At 35.6% G+C, this 18,040-nt stretch overlaps 1 protein-coding gene across 4 annotated transcripts in view; it reads left to right on the top strand.

Moving 5' to 3' along the window:
* HIT1 (Membrane trafficking VPS53 family protein) overlaps positions 1-18,040 on the top strand; it is a 56,979-nt gene that overhangs the window by 36,197 nt on the left and 2,742 nt on the right. For all 4 annotated transcript variants that reach the window (XM_022035246.2, XM_022035249.2, XM_022035248.2 and 1 more), the window contains exons 13-24: positions 4,931-5,035; positions 5,120-5,179; positions 5,375-5,452; positions 6,666-6,773; positions 6,859-6,924; positions 12,355-12,432; positions 12,509-12,642; positions 12,725-12,818; positions 13,407-13,484; positions 15,041-15,103; positions 15,687-15,755; positions 15,830-15,925. In XM_022035246.2, the coding sequence (XP_021890938.1) occupies positions 4,931-5,035; positions 5,120-5,179; positions 5,375-5,452; positions 6,666-6,773; positions 6,859-6,924; positions 12,355-12,432; positions 12,509-12,642; positions 12,725-12,818; positions 13,407-13,484; positions 15,041-15,103; positions 15,687-15,755; positions 15,830-15,925 (1,029 nt within the window). The remainder of the gene's footprint in view (positions 1-4,930; positions 5,036-5,119; positions 5,180-5,374; positions 5,453-6,665; positions 6,774-6,858; positions 6,925-12,354; positions 12,433-12,508; positions 12,643-12,724; positions 12,819-13,406; positions 13,485-15,040; positions 15,104-15,686; positions 15,756-15,829; positions 15,926-18,040) is intronic.

Below are 18,040 nucleotides of genomic sequence, written 5' to 3' on the forward strand. Positions count from 1 at the left end.
ATTTCCGGTTCGAGAATCTGCTTATTCTCTTTATTGTGATTTTTTGAGTGACTTATTTGGTGAAAATAGATTACAACTCATTAAAGGGAGTTGCTATATTTAATCTTGTTTTAGAGAGCTCAAATCTCATACTTTAAAATAATATTCTGACTTATTTTATTAATAACAAACATTTTCCTTTATATAGAGATTATAATTCTTATTTAGAAATATTAATCTAATTTTGAATGTAAATTTAATTAGAAATATTCTACTAAAATATTGAAAATTGTACACTATTTAGGAATCCAATATTAATAGAAAATGTATATATTATTTAAAAATCTAATACTAATTAGAATTTCAACTATTTAGAAATCTAATACTAATTAGAATTCTAACTATTTAGAAATTTAATATTAATTAGGATTGCATATTTAATTGAACGTCAATTTCTTATTCTTGCTGCGCCTTCCATATTTGCATTCATAACATTACCCACCCCCCCCCCCCCCCCCCCCGGTTTTCAAGGTTGTTCTCAAACTTGAAATGTGGATGTAGCTGTCTCGTTGGTCTTTTCTTATTGTGCAGTATCACATTCAATCTCAAGTCAGAATAGCCGTTTACATTGGTGAGCCGAAACAAATGACTCTTTGCAGTTATAGCACAGCTTTTTTAGTCTCCTTTCTATCATCTCTGCCTTTGTTAATTTTTTTATAAATGGAGATGAAATGTTAACAGATTGTGTCGTAATGTTGCTGCCCTGTAGAGTCGGTTTTTTTAAATTGAATTGTTAGGTTTGGTCACGAATTGAGAATGATCAACTATAATTGTCTTCGATCATACCTCACAATTGTTTTTTTTTTCAAAAGTTCTGGTCATACTTATTGTATGTATAAGAGTGGTGGGTGATTGCATCTCGACCTCTAAACGGAGGGAATCCATTAATCCTGCTGTGAACAAACTTACATGCTGATCAACTCAAACAAATCTATTTGCCCGTGTCAATTTTTCGTGAAATTGCTTTTAATACTCCTCAACTGATCTTGTTTGTTTCAAGTTCACCTACAGCCCCAATAGATTGCTTCCGGCTGACGGTCCAAACCTTAGCGAGCAGTATTCCTTAAATCTAGCCCAATTGATTGTAAATTGTTCGGATTCTAATTGATGATACCAAAGTTGCGCTTCACCGAGCATGTGAAAAGCAGCCAATCCTACTTTATCTCCTTCCGATGTGTGTTGATTGGTAAAGAATTTCTCACATCGATGTAACCAAATCAGAGGATCTTCATAACAGTCGAATGTTGGAAAGTCTAATTTAATATAACGAGAAATAACCACATTACTTGGATGATGGTTTGTGCCTTGCGAACAACTTCTTGCATGAAATGCTTGAGGCGGTTGTTCTCGCGGGTTATGACTACTGCCAGTTCTTTACAAAACGGTTCGCTTGTTTTGACCAATTCCAGCCAACATCTCCTTGTATTGCGAGGATAACTCCTGTAGTTGACAGCCGAAGCGTCTTTCGAGTTCTGTTGTCCGTGCTTCGTTTGTAGCGAGAGCTTCCTTTACCATCAATCGCAGATTCTCCATTATTGCAGAGTTGCTCATTGTGTTAGATTCTGATACCAATTTGTTATGTTCTCGATATCAGGATCTTGTCACTAGGCGGTTATCTGAAATTTTCGGCTCTAGAATTTGCTTCTTTTCCTTATTGCGATTTCTTGAGCGATCTATTTTGTGAAAATAGATTATAGCTCATCAAAAGAATCTGCTACCTTGGATCTCATTAGAGAAAACTCAAATCTCGTACTTTAAAATAATATTCTGATTTATTCTATTAGTAGCAAACATTTCTCGTTATATAGAGATTAGAGTTCTTATTTAGAAATGTTAATTTAATTTGGAATCTAAATGTAATTAGAAATATTCTACTAAAATATTAAAAATTTTACACTATTTAAGAATAAAATATTAACAGAATATATATATATTTATTATTTAAGAATCTAATATTAATTAGAATTTTAATTATTTAGGAATTTAATACTAATTAAGATTGTATATTTAATTGAATGTCAATTTCCTATTCTTGCTGCGCCTTCCATATTTCTATCCAGCACTTAATGTAGTGTTGGTGTGAAGAAGTAAAAGGTAGAAGGGCCAAGTAAATCATGAAGATCTTGAGTTTGAATGATAATGGCCCTGGTAGCAAGCATCTTGAAGCATAATATTGGTAAGGAAGGTTTTTAGGGCTAATATGCATATAATGATATGGCCAAAAAGAGGTAGTCAACAATATGTTGGTCAGGAGGTGTTGGATGAGGATGGTAATGGGTTGGATCCCTGGCCATGTTCCATAAAATCCATACGGATCCAATTTTAAATATATATAAAACCCAAATCAGTCCCAACAAGGGATAGGTTTAAAAATTTATTTTGTTTTCGGCCTAATCCGGTCTCCGTTTAAACTCAAACCAACGAGACCTGATCAATCCAGATGATATATTTCAATGTATTATTTGTATATGCTAAATTAAACTATATATTATGTATATTTTTAATTAAGACTTAAAATATATATTATGTATAACAAGATTGGGTTCTAACAGATTTTTAATTTTAAGCATGAACCTAACCGATCTGGATTTAATTTAAAAATTAACCCGATCTGACTACTTTATCTTTAAAAAATGGGCTAGTCATGGTAAATCGGCTTCGGTTTGCCAAGTCATATTATTTTGGCCATCTATAGTGAGGGAGGCTAGATTTAAGGATTTTGTTTCGAGGACCTCGTTTGGAGTTTCTAGTAGTTTGGTGATTTAGGACGATTAGATAATGATCTTGATTTAGGGCTTGTCTTTCTTCTGGCACCTTTTTGCTATAATTTGTTGAGAACCCAAAGTTTAATTTAAAGTTGAGCGAGGTGTTAGGCAAGGAGATCCTCTTGTTTCCCTTTCTCATTATCTTTGTGGTGAATGTCATTAGTAGGATGCTTATAAGAGGGACTGAAAGTGAAGGATCTATATGTGGGGGAAAAGAGGTGGAGGTTTCTTTTTTGTAGTTTGCAAGAGAGACTTTTCTCTTTTCCCCTAAAAGATTATTTTTCTCAATGTTCTCTCTCTCATAGATTATTGAAGCAATTTCACGTAAGGATCAATTTGACCAAAGATGGTTTAGTTGGTATCAACGTGGAGGAGAATGTTATTAGGAGCTTAGCCAACCCAAGGTCTAATGTTTTGGTTTTGTCATTACTTTATCTTGGTGCATCTTTGTTTGGGGGGGGGGGGGGGATATCGCTTGTGAATTTTTTTTTTGGGATCCAGTTGTGACAAAGATTTCAAACTGGGTAAAGAGTTGGAAGCATACTCTTTTCTCTCTAAGTGTGCATTGAATTTGTTACATTCTACTTTGTCTAGCATCCCCTTGCATTGTTGTTCATTGTGTAGAAATTTGATCAGAGTTGTGAAGAGGATTGACAGTAACTTCTTCTAGTTGGTGTAGGTGAGTATGCTAAAGATCATCTTGTTAAGTGGGATGTTTTTTATTATCTAAGAAGGAAAGTGGGTTATGTCTGGGAAATCTAGTTTCTAGAAAGATAGCCATCTTAGCTAGATGGTTGTTGCATTTTCTAAACAAGTTGTCGTGGCACAAGGTGGTGAAGGGCAAATTTGCAATGCACCAAAAAGGCAAGGATACTAAGTTGGATCTTCATATTCGCAAAATCCTTTAGAAAACAATTGCTTAAGTATATGTCTTTTCACAACTAATTTGGATTAGGGTAATGGCAGTCACTTTTCCCTTTCAGGAAGATAATTGGGGCAAGGGATGCAGTCCTAGTATCTCTTTTCTCTCGCCTCCACAAGCTCCATTAAACATCTGCATTGACTCCTTTCTGACTTAGTATCATTTATCTCGTTCATGAAATCCTTTCATCATTCTTTTAGTCGCGATCCTAGAATCTTCTACATAGTATCAGGGGCCTATAATTGTAAGTCTTTCTTTAATTACCACACCCATGGAGTAGTAACGAAAACATTGTTCTTCTTGCATATTTCTGGAAAATTGAAGCTTCTGCTAAGGTGAGATTTCCTTATTTGGACGGTAGTGCTTAATAGTTAATAGCAATAAATTCTTTAGGCTCATAGACTATAGACCACTCTTTATCTGATGTGTGCTTCATGTGCTTTTGCAATTTGTAGTATAGTAGTCCTTCATTTTTATATTTCAAGGTACTTGGAAGATTTGGAATAGACATTTTTTCTTTTTCAAGTTGGCCTGGGTTTGCCCAACAAACTTGAAAATCTTTGGCTTCATTGGATACAAGAAAATGTATAAGTTAGTTAACAATGATGAGAATGATAACCATGACAATGAAGTTGGAAAATTTTAAAATGTTCTTTCTAATGTTTTCTAAAAACTATTTTCATTTCTATTCCATTATTCCACAAATGCACATCTTTTACATATTTTCATGGATAAACACATGCATAACACTCACAAATTTAGAAAATGGAAACCTCAAAGTGATTTCATGTATCAAACAGAGGCTTCATTCTCTCTGTGTGGTTGAGCAGAGCAACAAGCATTTGATGGTTTGGGAATGGGCTATTTTTTTGTTAGTGCTTGAGTCCTTCAGTTAGAAATAAACGTAAGCATTTTCAAACAACATTCTTATTCTTTTAACAATCTTTGGGATGAATGTGTACAGGACAGAGGGATCGTGTTGTGATCTTGTTTTTGTTCTTTCATTTACATTGTTTTCTTGTATATTTGCTTTCTTTTAGTTTTTGGAGGACATCTTATCCTCCTTTAGGTTGTATTTCTACTTTCTTTATGTAATATATTTCTTCTTCTATCAAAAACAAAAATCAGTATTTCCCTAACAGTTTTAAAGCAGTTGGCTATTTTCAAAAAGATCATCTATACTAACTAAGCAGTGTTTTGGCAGTTCAACTTTCGTGGAATTATCTCATCTTGCTTCGAACCTCACTTGACAGTTTATGTAGAATTAGAAGAGAAGACACTAATGGAGAATCTTGAAAAACTCGTTCAGGTATTTTGGTGTATAAATCTTTTGTACATGCATTCTACATGTCTATTGTGCTTGTTCCATTTATATATATATTTTTTTCAATAGGAAGAAACCTGGGATATTGAGGAGGGGAGTCAAAATAATGTTTTGTCTAGCAGCATGCAGGTAAGTATAATGTCTATGTTGTTATAGTATTTCAGTTTAAAGTGTTGGATGAGTATTTTAGATTTTCTTTCAAGAAAATAGTTTCTGAATCCCTAATAGGTTTATTTGTTGCCTGCATCAGTGATTGGTTTTATCTGTAATGCTCTTAACAAGTGATTCCCTTACATAGTTCTCCTGCATTATTTTTTTTTTCAGTTGTTTCTTATAATCAAGAGGAGCTTGAAACGTTGCAGTGCTCTGACAAAGAATCAAACTTTATTTAATTTGTTCAAGGTGAATTCTTGAATCTCAATTTGTTGAGATCTCTTCATGATACATCTTTAGTCTAAGGCCCTTGCCTTCTTTTGTTTTGAGGGGGGTTGTCTTTGTCGGGGTGAGGGATTGGTATGATATCTTGCCCTGATGCATCTTCATTATTTCTCTTTTTTATTTTGCCTTCTTTTTCCTGCAAGATGCTGAACCTCATTATCTAGTTTGGAATTTTTTTGCCCTTCATAATACTATTTTTTTAATTTAAAAAGCATGTACTCTCTCGGTAAAAAGAATGTGCCTTACAAAAGGAAACTATAATTCCTAAGTAAAAACATCAGTAGAAGGGGACACACCTTAGGATGTAGAAAGAATACAAGAAGAGATGTATTTAATCTGATGTATGCTCTTATTGTTTAAATAAGACCTAGGTTTGCCATTTGTTACTGTTTAAATAAGACCTAGGTTTGCCATTTGTTACTGTTTAAATAAGACATAGGTTTGCCATTTGTTACTGTTTATTTTTTCATTGCTATAACTTTGTTGTTTTTATTATACTAAATTTGCTTGGACACAAGCTATATGTATTTTATTTTTGATCTTTTGAGAGGCCTTGTAATTGGTTTAAATTTATGAACATGATCCTCCCAAACTCAAAATATGTACTTATTCTTTCTCAATAGATTTATGCCATAAATTGGATCTCTGAATTCCCTCTAACCTCTAACAGCTCTTGAGGTTTCCAAGTTGGTGCCTGTTTTGGTTTTTGGCCCAGGATCACTCTCTTGGTTAGCATATTGCTGACCTAATGTGTCTTGGTTGCCTACTTGTTTATGTACTTTCTGAATTGGCATATGCTTGTTTTGATGGTTATAGGCTAATGTTTTTGTTATATAGAGTTATTAGTTTCTGTCAACAGCGATATCCTGGAGGGAAAAACTGAAATTGAGATGTCATATATGCATGAAGGGATATATGGGAGAAGTGATTTGGTCTATCAAGACGGTTGTCAGAGTGGTTTTCTATAAGAAAAATGACAATAGTTGGTATAACTGCTTGCTGCCTCTTAAACATGGATAGATTTTCTCTCAATTATGAAAGGAAATAATAGAGTGATAATTACTATGTGGATTTCAGATATCCTTCGATGTAATAAAATGAGTTCATGTGAATTAAAAGTCAGATATGCATGAATCATGCAATCCATAGTGTTTACTGGCTTCCCCTTTAATTGTAGGTTTTTCAACGAGTTCTAAAAGCATATGCGACAAGGCTTTTTGCAAAACTCCCTAAAGGCGGGATGGGAATTGTTGCAGCAGCAACAGGAATGGATGGACAGATAAAGGTATGAGAACTGATTGATGCTTATTTTCTTTCTTTCTTTGGGACTGCTTAATTCTTCAATAATTTTTTCACTTTTTCCTGTACAGACATCTGACAGGGATGAGAAGGTGATCTGTTACATTGTGAATTCAGCTGAATATTGCCACAAAACGGTCAGTTTGATTTTGCTTATTGATTGACTTATGCGTTTGTTCTTTTGTTTTTCATATTTACAATGCAGGTGTTGTAGAAGTTCTAGAAAAATGTATTTAGATGAACTATTCTGCTTCAAATTTGTGCAAATAACAAATGCAATGTTGTAGTTCTATGTTTGCAAAGAATGATCACATACTGCACTGTGAGTGTCATGGTTGTAGAGAAATGTAGGCATCTAAGAATGCTGCGTTGTTTGTTTATTTGAGATAGGATGAACTTTTTGTGTCTCTTTGGGCATATTAGCATGACCTCTATAAGTATTCTAGTTGCACAGAAGATTGGTCAGCTGTCCTCTATTGAGCTGTTTTATTCTCTATTAAGTTTGGCGTGTCTTTCTCATTTTTCTGTTTGAATTTCTTTTTTACTTTGAGGGCATTTAATCCTCCGTTGATGTAGTATCTTTATCTTTCTTTTATTATTTCTTTTTCTATAAAAAAAACTTGAGGTGTTTCTTGAGTTCCTTTTGTGTTAGAGGGGCATTTCAATCACATAAAGTTTCTGTTTTGGCCTTTGCATTTGTACTGATCATGACTAAGTTATTTGCTTGGTTTTCAAATAAGTATTTTATCTAGTGTCAATACTCTGCATCGGAAATTTGACTCTAACTAGGAAGGCCTGATTAACTCATCTATCTGAGGTTTCACGGAAACCATTTTCTGTATTGATATTTCGTACATTTAGTTGTTTCAATTTGAACTATCCTGTTGCTTTTATCATTTTTGCTATTGTGTTGATTGGACTTCCACATATTTCTGTGTTCCCAGCCACTTATTCTGTGTATGCGAAGTGTGACAATGCTCCACATATCTGAAATAGATTAAGCTTATGCCAAAGTAGTTAGTGTTGATAATTCTTGGACTTAAATGCTGTTATCAGCCAAGTTCTTGGTGATGACTGTAATGTTCACTCAGGATGCTGTAAGCAAACCGCTCAAAGTTTATATAGGAAGAAGGGTGAAATAGAGAAAGACCAAAAAAGGGCTGAAGGGCCGTTTTGTAAAGGGGTAGATTAGTCTTTTACTTATAATCAATTGTTGTTGGGTGATTGGGAAATTGTAACTATTCGACTGTGTAGCCATAGCAACTTGTAGCTGTTGTAACATACAGGTGTGCCTTTTCCCACCAACCTTGGCCTATAAAAAGGGGGTCTGGTTTAAATAAACTCATCAAGGAAAAATTCTCTCAATTCTGTCTTCTTTCTCTTGACTAATTGCCCTTTTTCTCTTTTCTTTGTTTCTCTTCCAAGCCAAAGTCATACCGTGACTAAGGTCTCTGACAAGATGGTAGCAGAGCTTTTGGAATCGCCTAAGACATATGCTTCAGTCGTCTCACGAATTAGGTCCAAAGGAAAGGCGGTGGTGGAACCGCCCAAAGCATTATTCGGTGAGCCATCTGCAAACGAGGTTGACCAAAGGCTAAACAATTTCATGGTGGAGATGTATGAAACGTAGTGGTAAACCCAACAACAATTCAACTAGATTGTTGAGTTGTTACGGGTCGACACTAAAATTAACGAGGTGACTAACTAGGCAGCTCAACCAACTCCAGTGAATGTCGAACAATGAGGAATCTTTTCCTCCCCAATTCTACGCGACCAAGACAAAAAATTTCCCTTCAACATGGATGAAAAACCATTGACGGCCCATAATCGACCTGGACGGAATTCTCTAGCTTCTCTGCCAAAAGTTGAAATCTAGCTACTTGAGGGAGTAATTCTCCATGGCTGGATCAGAAAATATGACAAGTAATTTCTGATACATGTCATCCTCGACGAGCTAAAGGTGGAAGTAGCACCTCTTTTTCTTGGTAAAATGGCAGATGTGCGGTATCAAGTGTGGTTGATGAAGATTCACAAGTTGGAGTAGGAGTTTTACATGGAGGAACACTGCTGTTGGTTCAATGTGCCTCAAGAAAAGACTTCATTGAAGAATTCAACAAGCTCACACAAGCCGAGATTGTTCAAGTGTAGCAAGAGTAGTTTGAGCATTTACGGGCTTTAATGAATGCAAACAATCCCATGCTCTCGAAGAAATGTTTTATCTCTAGCTTCATTCGTAGCCTCAAATTGGAACTGTAACCTATGATAAGGTTGCTCAAACCTCGTATACTCAATCAACTATTTGAACATGCCCTGCTCCAAGAGCAATCCATAATAGAGATTTCCTAAAACTCATACTTCATGGAGAAGTCCACCGACCCTTTTGGAAAATTGCAAATATCAGGAACAATGAATTTTGAATGGGCTCCTAGGAACTTGGGAAGAGAAATGGAGACTAAGAAATCAACGACGACTTATTACAAATGCGGTGACCATTATTTTCTAGTGCACTATTGTCAAAACAAAGCTGTGATGGCTGTGGAGGAAGTCCTTAGCTAAGAGAGCCTTGTGGAGAAGATAACTGAAGAATTGACCGATAAGGAAGAAAATCCAGCAGAGACCTTATCCATTCAAACCACAGGAGTAGTTGCAGGAAGCACCCTAAAAATCCGAGGGTTGGTAGGTAGGACATGATGTTTGGTCTTTTTGGACAGTTCACATTTCTTGGGCAAATGTATTGCTAGGTGGATCAAGAATTAATTGGTTAGCAACAAACTACTAATGATGATGGTAAAAAATGGCCAAAAAATTACTAGCAACATTGAATACTTGGAGGGTACCTAGGTGACGTAGGGTTATAAGTTTTGCTATAATTTTTTCATAATATTTAGTTAAGCAGATATCACATGATACTAGGAGTTGATTGCATAAAACAGTTTAGCCCAATGATATCCGGTCTTGTCCAAGCCACTATCAAGTTCAATTATGGTGATTTGCTGATAATATTTAAAGGGGATGACACCTGTGGAAAACTAACCACGAATATAAAGGAGGCCACTGCTCAAAAATGGGTTAAACAAGAACACAACATTGAAGGAGGGCAATTTTTCTAATCATGGAGGTAAAAACAGGAGTTTGGGCTGCATAGACGTCAAACAAGACCCTAAAGGCCTTGATCAATATAAGGACGCTTTTGGGGAGCTACGAGGGTCTCCTCCATCTAGGGACTTTGACCATGTCATATCGTTGACTCAAAAAACAAACAATTAATTCATGTTTATATAGATGTTCTTTTCTTCTAGAAAACAAATAGAAAAACAATTACATAAGATGCTGAAAGAATTAATAATTCGTCCCAGCCACAGCCCATTCTCATCACAAATCTTACTAGTCAAGAAAAAAAATGGGTCCTTGAGATTCTGTATTGACTACAGGGGACTCAATTCCCTGACCATCAAAAATAAGTTCCATATAACCATCATTAATGATTTACTTGATGAATTACAATGGAGCTTCCGTATTTTTAAAACCTTATCTTAGAGTAGGGTATCATTAGATCCGTGTTAGAGAAGCATAAAACAACCTTCTAAACACACCAGGGTCACTACAAATTCAGGGTGATGCTTTTTGGTCTCACCAATGCTTCAGCCACCTTTGAGGCTCTCGTGAATCATGTCTATAAAGCTTTTCTTCAAAAGTTCATCTTTGTCTTCCTCAATTTAAGTATCAATAAATAAAAGCATTAAACATCCTTGCACCGAAAGGTTGGGCCCTTGTTGGGTCCTTTTGGGTTGGTTTCTTGGAATAGGGCCTAAAAGCCTTTGAATCTTTCTTCCCAGGCCTTTAAACCGGTATTCTTGACAAATCTTGGATGGATCTTGGACTTGGGCTGGTGCGGGACATCTTCTTGGGCCGGTGCGGGACATCTTCTTGGGACGAAATCTTTGGGCCTTGCATACTTGGACTTGCGGGAGTCCTTGCGTGAGTGGAACTCCTCATTCCTGCAGGTAAAAACCCCCTCCTGCGGGCGCGGTTGAAATCCTTACCGCCCCTTTTTACGCGCGCAATTGTGTGCGTGTGCGCATGGCCTGCCGCCTGTGCGGCTGTGTGCTCGTGGGTAGCTATCCCGCAGGAATTTGGCTGCTCACAGGATTCCTGCTTCTTGTGGGAAACTTGTGTCTTTGGGAAATGTCTTCCTTGGCTGTTCTTGCTCACATCAGAAATGGTTATGGAAGGCTTACCCATCAGTACTGGGGAAGGCATGATAAGTGTCCAACCACAACAAGTTGTGACATTGAACCATCCTTTGTGGAAATCACCCTGCGGAGCAGGTTCTTATGCAGTGGGAAGGTACTCCATCAGAAGAATGCACTTGGGAGAATTACAAGTACATATGTTGACAATTTCCCAACCTCAACCTTGAGGACAAGGTTGCTGCTCTAGGGGGGAGTATTGTAAGCAAATCATTTAAAGCCTACTGTAGGAAGAAGGGTAAAATAGAGAAAGACTGAAAAAGGGCTGAAGGGTCATTTTGTAAATGGGTAGAGTAGTCCTTTACTTGTAACCAATTGCAGCTGGGAGATTGGGAAATTGTAACTATCTGACTCTGTAACTATAGCCACTTGCAGGCTGTTGTAACCTCCAGATATGCCTAACAAACAAGCGCACCTCTTTGCACCGACCCTAGCCTATAAAAAAGGGGTCTGGTTTGAATAAAATCATCAAGGAAAAATTCTCTCTATTTTGTCTTTTTCCTCTCAACTAACTCTCCTTTTTGTCTCTTCTCTGTTTCTTTTCGAAGCTGTCGGACTATGAGTAAGGTCTCTGACAGATGTTTTCTCTTTGAAAGGAATAGAATTCCTGCAAATCTTCTCTCTTTTCTCATTTTCTTCTGCATCCCCTGACTTCATTAGTTCAAAGAAGCAAACAAAACGTGAGATTCTAAGGTCCCTATTCTACACTTCATGACATTAGAAAATCTTTGGCTGCTGATCCTAGCATTTGCAAAGGAAAAGGGTTCCCTTTGGAGGAATATTGCAAAATATGTGGCACTACTCATCCAGTTAATTGGTCTGAGTGTCCTCCATCATTATTTTCTATTAGTGGGGATCTTCTTTGCCTTGAAGCAGTTAAAAATTATTTATAGTTTATGTACATTCCCCATGCATGTAAAGAAATGAATGGTAACCATGTGACTGCAGGTTCTTCTTATTTATTGTTCTTGTTTTATTTTTTCTTTTATTATATCAGAGTTTGGTTCAAATATATTGTATCAATGCAGAAAATTTCTTGTACTTTAATGCTTATCTCTGGGTGTTTATTATTTAATATATGTTTGGACGCAGACACTGATTTCTCAGACTTTTTTGTTTACCTTCACGTTATTAGAAGATTTAATTATTTCAACATCCAGATATAGAAATGTGCTGTATTAAATAATTAAAGCCCCTTGGTGTCTTGTGAATGAACTTTTTCTTTTCTCTTAAAGAACAAAGGCTGAGAAAACGTTGTGCTAGTTATGTTGAAACACATTTTGCATAGTAGCTCAGCCTTATTCTTGTTGTTGACAGTCTGGTGAGCTGGCAGAAAGTGTGTCCAAAATAATAGATTCTCATTTGGCAGCTGATGTGGATATGTCAGAAGTGCAGGTAGTTACTGTTTAATAAGTTAGCCATGCCGTAATAATTTTCCTATTCACTTCTCTGGAGTCATACTGCTGTTCAGGATGAATTTTCAGCAGTTATAACAAAAGCATTGGTGACATTAGTGCTTGGCTTTGAAACTAAGTTTGATGCTGAAATGGCTGCCATGACACGTGTTCCATGGGGAACCCTTGAAAGTGTTGGCGACCAATCTGAGTAAGATATTATTTCAAATTTAAAATTCTTCTTTTGTGGGTCTTTGGCAATTTCCCATATAACCAGATGCACTTTCTTGTAGGTATGTCAATGGAATAAATATGATCCTTACCAGTAGCATTCCTATACTAGGGAGTCTTCTTTCACCAATTTACTTCCAGTTCTTCTTGGACAAGGTGAATATAAATGCTATTGCTTTATGTTATGTTGACAAACATGGATCTTTATCTTATAAATTTATGCAGTTATTTTGATTTTTATTAGATGCTTTTTTCTTAGATTTATTTATACATCATGCATATTTGGTTTATGCTTTCAATCTATTTAATGGCCTTGTTCTCTCTTTCTTTTCTTCTCATTTTTTGTTTTAATGCATGAAAATTTATGTTCCCATTGGCATAATTAAGCATTTCAATCTATTTAATGGCCTTGTTCTCTCTTTCTTTTCTTCTCATTTTTTGTTTTAATCCATGAAAATTTATGTTCCCATTGGCATAATTAAACATTTCAATTATGCTCCTTTGCATTATGGTTTCAGATTATATGGTGGTTTCTTTCCCTTATTTTTCCTTATACACAACAAACATCATCTCTTGGTCCATGGTTCTCTCATTCATGGCCTTGTTCTTTCTTTCTTTTTTCGTTTTAATGCATGAGCATCTGTTTTTCCTTTAGGTATAACTAAGCATTACAATTCTGCTCTTTTGGAATCATGGTTCCAGGTTATGTTTGGTTCATAACCCTTATTTGTTTTTTATGTGCAGCTAGCATCATCTCTTGGTCCACGGTTCTACAGTAATATTTTCAAATGCAAGCACATATCAGAAACTGGAGCTCAACAAGTAAGAAATTATTCTTCTATTTTTGTTGCTTATAATATGTTTGCATGAAAGTTTTTCTTAAGCTGTTTTTGATTCGTGCATAAGACTACAATATATTTTTGAAAAGTATTAAGCAACCTCTTAACTAGGCACCGTGGAAGTGCCACCAAATTTTCAATGAGGTCAAGTAGATCTATATTATCGAAGTGTAGCAAAACAAATATCGATAAATATAGCTTACACTATGTTTGGATAAATATTCTAACGAATAAAGAGGAAAGAAAATGAAAGGAAAAAAGTGATTTTAAAAGGCGTGGAAAAGAAACATGTTTTCCTTGTTTGGTAAATAAAAATTGGAAAAAAAGAAAAAGGGAAAGAAATGGTTGTTGTAGTATTTTGTTTGGTTTTAATTTATAGAGGAAAAAATGGGTAGTTAAAAGAAAATAGTTCATAATATCTTTTATTAATGGAAGACAAGTTAGGTAGTAAGGATAAAATTCAAGAACCTTTAAGAGTTCTAATCCCTTTCCTTGCCCTTCATTCCCTCCCAATTAGAGGAATAGAAAAATTGAAGTTAAGGGAAAGGGAGGGATATTCACCATCCTTCCAAAGAAAATAGAGATATTGTTCATAAAAAGCTCCTGAAAGAGAAATGTCTTTTTCGGGGGGGAAGGGATCTTATAGTGTTTGGTCTCTAGCATTTTTTCCTGTTATGTTATGGGAATTTTATAATTTAGAGTTTCTCATATTCAGAGATAATTTTCTCAAAAAGTATGCTTAAACTGATACAATAAGGAATATGTTCAATCTAGTCCTTTTTTTTTAATTATTAAGAGTGTTTTTATAATTTTGAGTTTTTCTTTTTAATCTGCTAATAAAAATGACAAACCTAGTTGTTAGATTTTATTTTTGATAGTGAAAAATACAGATGGTTCCCTAGATGCAAACACATTGCTGAATCACATGAAATTTTTTTCTCTCTTCTCTCACTTTCTTCCATTCATATATGTGATGTGTGAGTTGAGGGTAGTTTAACACAAAGAGAGATTTTCGGAAACATCTATATTTCCTTCCAATCCCTCCATGGATGTCTTCTGAAGAACAAAGTTTGCTTCCAAAATCAATCCTGAAGCAATATGGGTCCTGATATCAATCCAGCTTTTTTTGATCTATTTCCACTCCCTGGTTGTGTAAGGTTCTAGATTTGCAGCCAACTCCTCAAACCATATCTGATCGAGATGACCTTGTGCCAGAAGTTACCCTTCTGTTAAAGCATAAAGCTACTCCAGAGCCATTTCATCTGGGACTCTATTGGACTCTCTTTGAAACTGCAGCCTTAGTGCCTTAATAACATACCATCATGAGAAGGGAACCAACAATTATAATATTGGCTTCAGGTGGTGTTTAGAATCTGTAATAGTCAAATAACTAATGCCAGTAATTGAGGAGACTAATTTCTATAACCATCCAAGTTGGGTTGAAGAAAACATTGCTATTACCAGTCTTAAATATACAGTATAAGCAATTTTGAGTTTGCTTCATGTATGTCAGATTTGAATTTGTTGGCATTGTTGCAGATGCTACTGGATACACAAGCTGTAAAGACAATTCTTTTAGAGATTCCTTCTCTGGGCCGGCAGGTGAGTTCTTGCATAAGAATTTGCAGTTGTAAGTGTATCTTAGATAATCATGGCGCATTCATTTCAAATGCTGATATTTCCTGTATAATGACATTTTCAGAGCTAATAATATGAATTGTATGCCATGAGAGTCGCGGACATGATTATTTTGAACTGTTGTTGAAGTTGGGGGAAGTTGTCATTATGCAACTCAGGAGTTTCCTTTTATTTTCAGAAATTAATGGATTTTTAGTATAAGAGGAATGAAATGGATATAGTTCCAAGTCATTCTGACTTGATTATACTTTTGAAAGATTCTTCAACCAAAAAAAGACCTAGGATCTAACCCTTGCTTTACATCTTTGCCTGAATGAATGCAAGGTATGCTGCTGGCTTGTTTACTGAAGTGCTGTTTTAACATGTGATGCTTGTTAACAACTTTCAAGTATTCCTGAAGTTTTTTTCTCGTTTGATAGTATTCATGATTGTTTCGAGCGGATTATTTCAGAAAAAAAATGATTGTTTCTAGCGGATCCATTAGACACCTTTGTTATTACACTTTTGTTTATCGTGTACCAAATCACAATTTTATTTCTTGAGGCAGACATCAGGTGCTTCGAGTTATTCGAAATTTGTAAACCGTGAGATGAGCAAGGCTGAAGCTCTTTTAAAGGTTTGTGATAAATTTTATGGTTGCTTGGTTTTTTCTCCTATGAAGTAAATCCGGTTTTCTTCACTACTTGGCAGGTTATACTTTCCCCAGTTGATTCTGTAGCAGATACGTATCGTGCATTGCTACCAGAGGGAACACCAATGGAGTTTCAGCGTATTCTGGAGCTTAAGGTAATACATGCTTTTTTGGTTATATTCAATCATGACTTATTTTATAGTTATATCACTTTTACAGCATCCTGACCGTTGCACTATATTGGTCCTTCTCTCGTTTTCCTTGTCCCAAAATGACACATAATAGAATGTCAAGATAGTTAGTTCCATTTTCTCTTAGTTACAAAATCAAGACAAGCCTTGGTGTTTTGACAAAGAACATCTTTGGAAGCATGCTACTAAAAGCTTCTAATGTTTTGGCTTTAACTCTCTATGTACAAATTTGTACTTACATGTTTTATACATATTCAATAACTCTGTTTCAATTAAAAGAAATATAAAAAAAGACTCCCTTTAATGTTGGTTCGATATCAATGCACTTACAACCTTTCAATTAGGGTAAATTACACCTTAAGCTTTCAAAAATTATCAAATATCTTCCACTAAAATTATGATTAAATTTAACAAATTTTTTAAGGATTCTCTTTTCATTTTACAACTTTTATTTATTTAATTAAAAATTTTAATTTTGTTTGCCTAAAACCACTCTGCACAGTTTACATCTATATTAAGTTTTAATGGGGGGTGTGATTTGAAACTTTCTAAAAATTAGAGGTGATAATTTTAAGTGTAAGGTTGTTTTTGATAAAACAAGTATAAGGTGCTTTTTTTACATTTTCCCTTAAATTTATAGATTATACATGAGTATTTATACATATACGAGGGAGGGAAGAGAGTAAGTTTTAGAGAGGGAGAGTGATAGTGAGTCTTGTTTTATCTTATAGACCATTAAATTCTGTGACATTTTGTAGGATTATTGTTGAGGCAGTAATAAGGATATATTTGTGTTTAAATTAAGATGACAGTATTGCGGTCCTATTTTCTGGTTAATGTGTAGTAGCCCATATCTTTCAGTCATACAATTAAGATATTGCTCAATTGACCAACGAGGTTTAAGCAATGCGTACATGTGATCCTAAGAATATGCCTGTTTCTACTTTGATTCTTGATTAATGGGCTTTGACCAGCGTTATTGAAACTGGACTGCATTAATTTTAACATTTGTTTGAGATCCGTAAGGATATGGCTTGATCTTAGGGATATTCTTAAAAACTTTAGCCTCATGTTGGCATATCTTAGGGAATCGACATAACCTGGCTTGATCTTTGAACCAGTTGAAATCAATAAAAACTGACTGGTCCCTTGAAAACAAGTGAACTGATAAATCAACTTAGTTTAATATTTTTAAAATTTTTAAAGAAAAAAAATAAATATTAAATATTAAATATTAAATACTAAGTTACTGCTATGATTACAATCTTATACTAATAAATAAAATCTTATTCTAATTATTTGTTTCGGAAATAATTAACTAAATCTTAAAACTAACTAATAACTTAAATAGTAAATACTTAAATGTTTCACAGTAGAACTCAAAAATTTTAGTTGAATACTTTGTGGATAACCTAATTGCGGAAGGAAATTTTCTAGAAGAAAGCCTTTCAGTTCTTGATGTTTCCTCTGGAAAGGGGTGAATATGCAGCAATCGAAGAGGACGCTTTCTGCAGTGGAGAACAAATCTTTCAATGTAACTTGTAACTGTAGAAAAGATGAAGGTGTTCCTCTTAGTAGCTTGACTGGGCCCAGTGCGAGGAAGCCCGTAAGAAAAACGGGAGGAGGCCTGGGGAGCAGGAGAAGAATGGGCTATGGTGTTTTGATGGGTTATGGTGCTTTGATGCCCACGATAAGCAGGCTGAGGAGAATGATTCTTGTGCATTTGGGCTTCAGGAGATGCGAGTGGGCTGGTCAAGGCAACAGGCGTAGGTGGCGGAAAATTTTAAATGGTGTTGGGCGGACCGAAATATCTGGACGGGCTAAAAAGTCGGGTACGGACCGGAGGATATGGAGACTCGTGACCAAACAACCCACGAAGGAAGCTGGCCGTGAAGAGGGAGAAAATGGTGGTACTTCTCACCGGGTGACGGCGGATGTGGCAGGGACAGCCACAGACAAAGCTGACAAGGAAGAAGGGAGTTCTTATGATGCAGGTGGCTGAGGATGAGTACAGCGGGAACTGGAATGCATATGGGAGAATGTTGAGCAGAAGAGAGGCTGGAGTGCAGGGAAGGAACC

Source organism: Carica papaya, chromosome 4, assembly GCF_054855325.1.
Source record: "Carica papaya isolate Zhongbai chromosome 4, ASM5485532v1, whole genome shotgun sequence".
NCBI classification, from domain to species: domain Eukaryota; kingdom Viridiplantae; phylum Streptophyta; class Magnoliopsida; order Brassicales; family Caricaceae; genus Carica; species Carica papaya.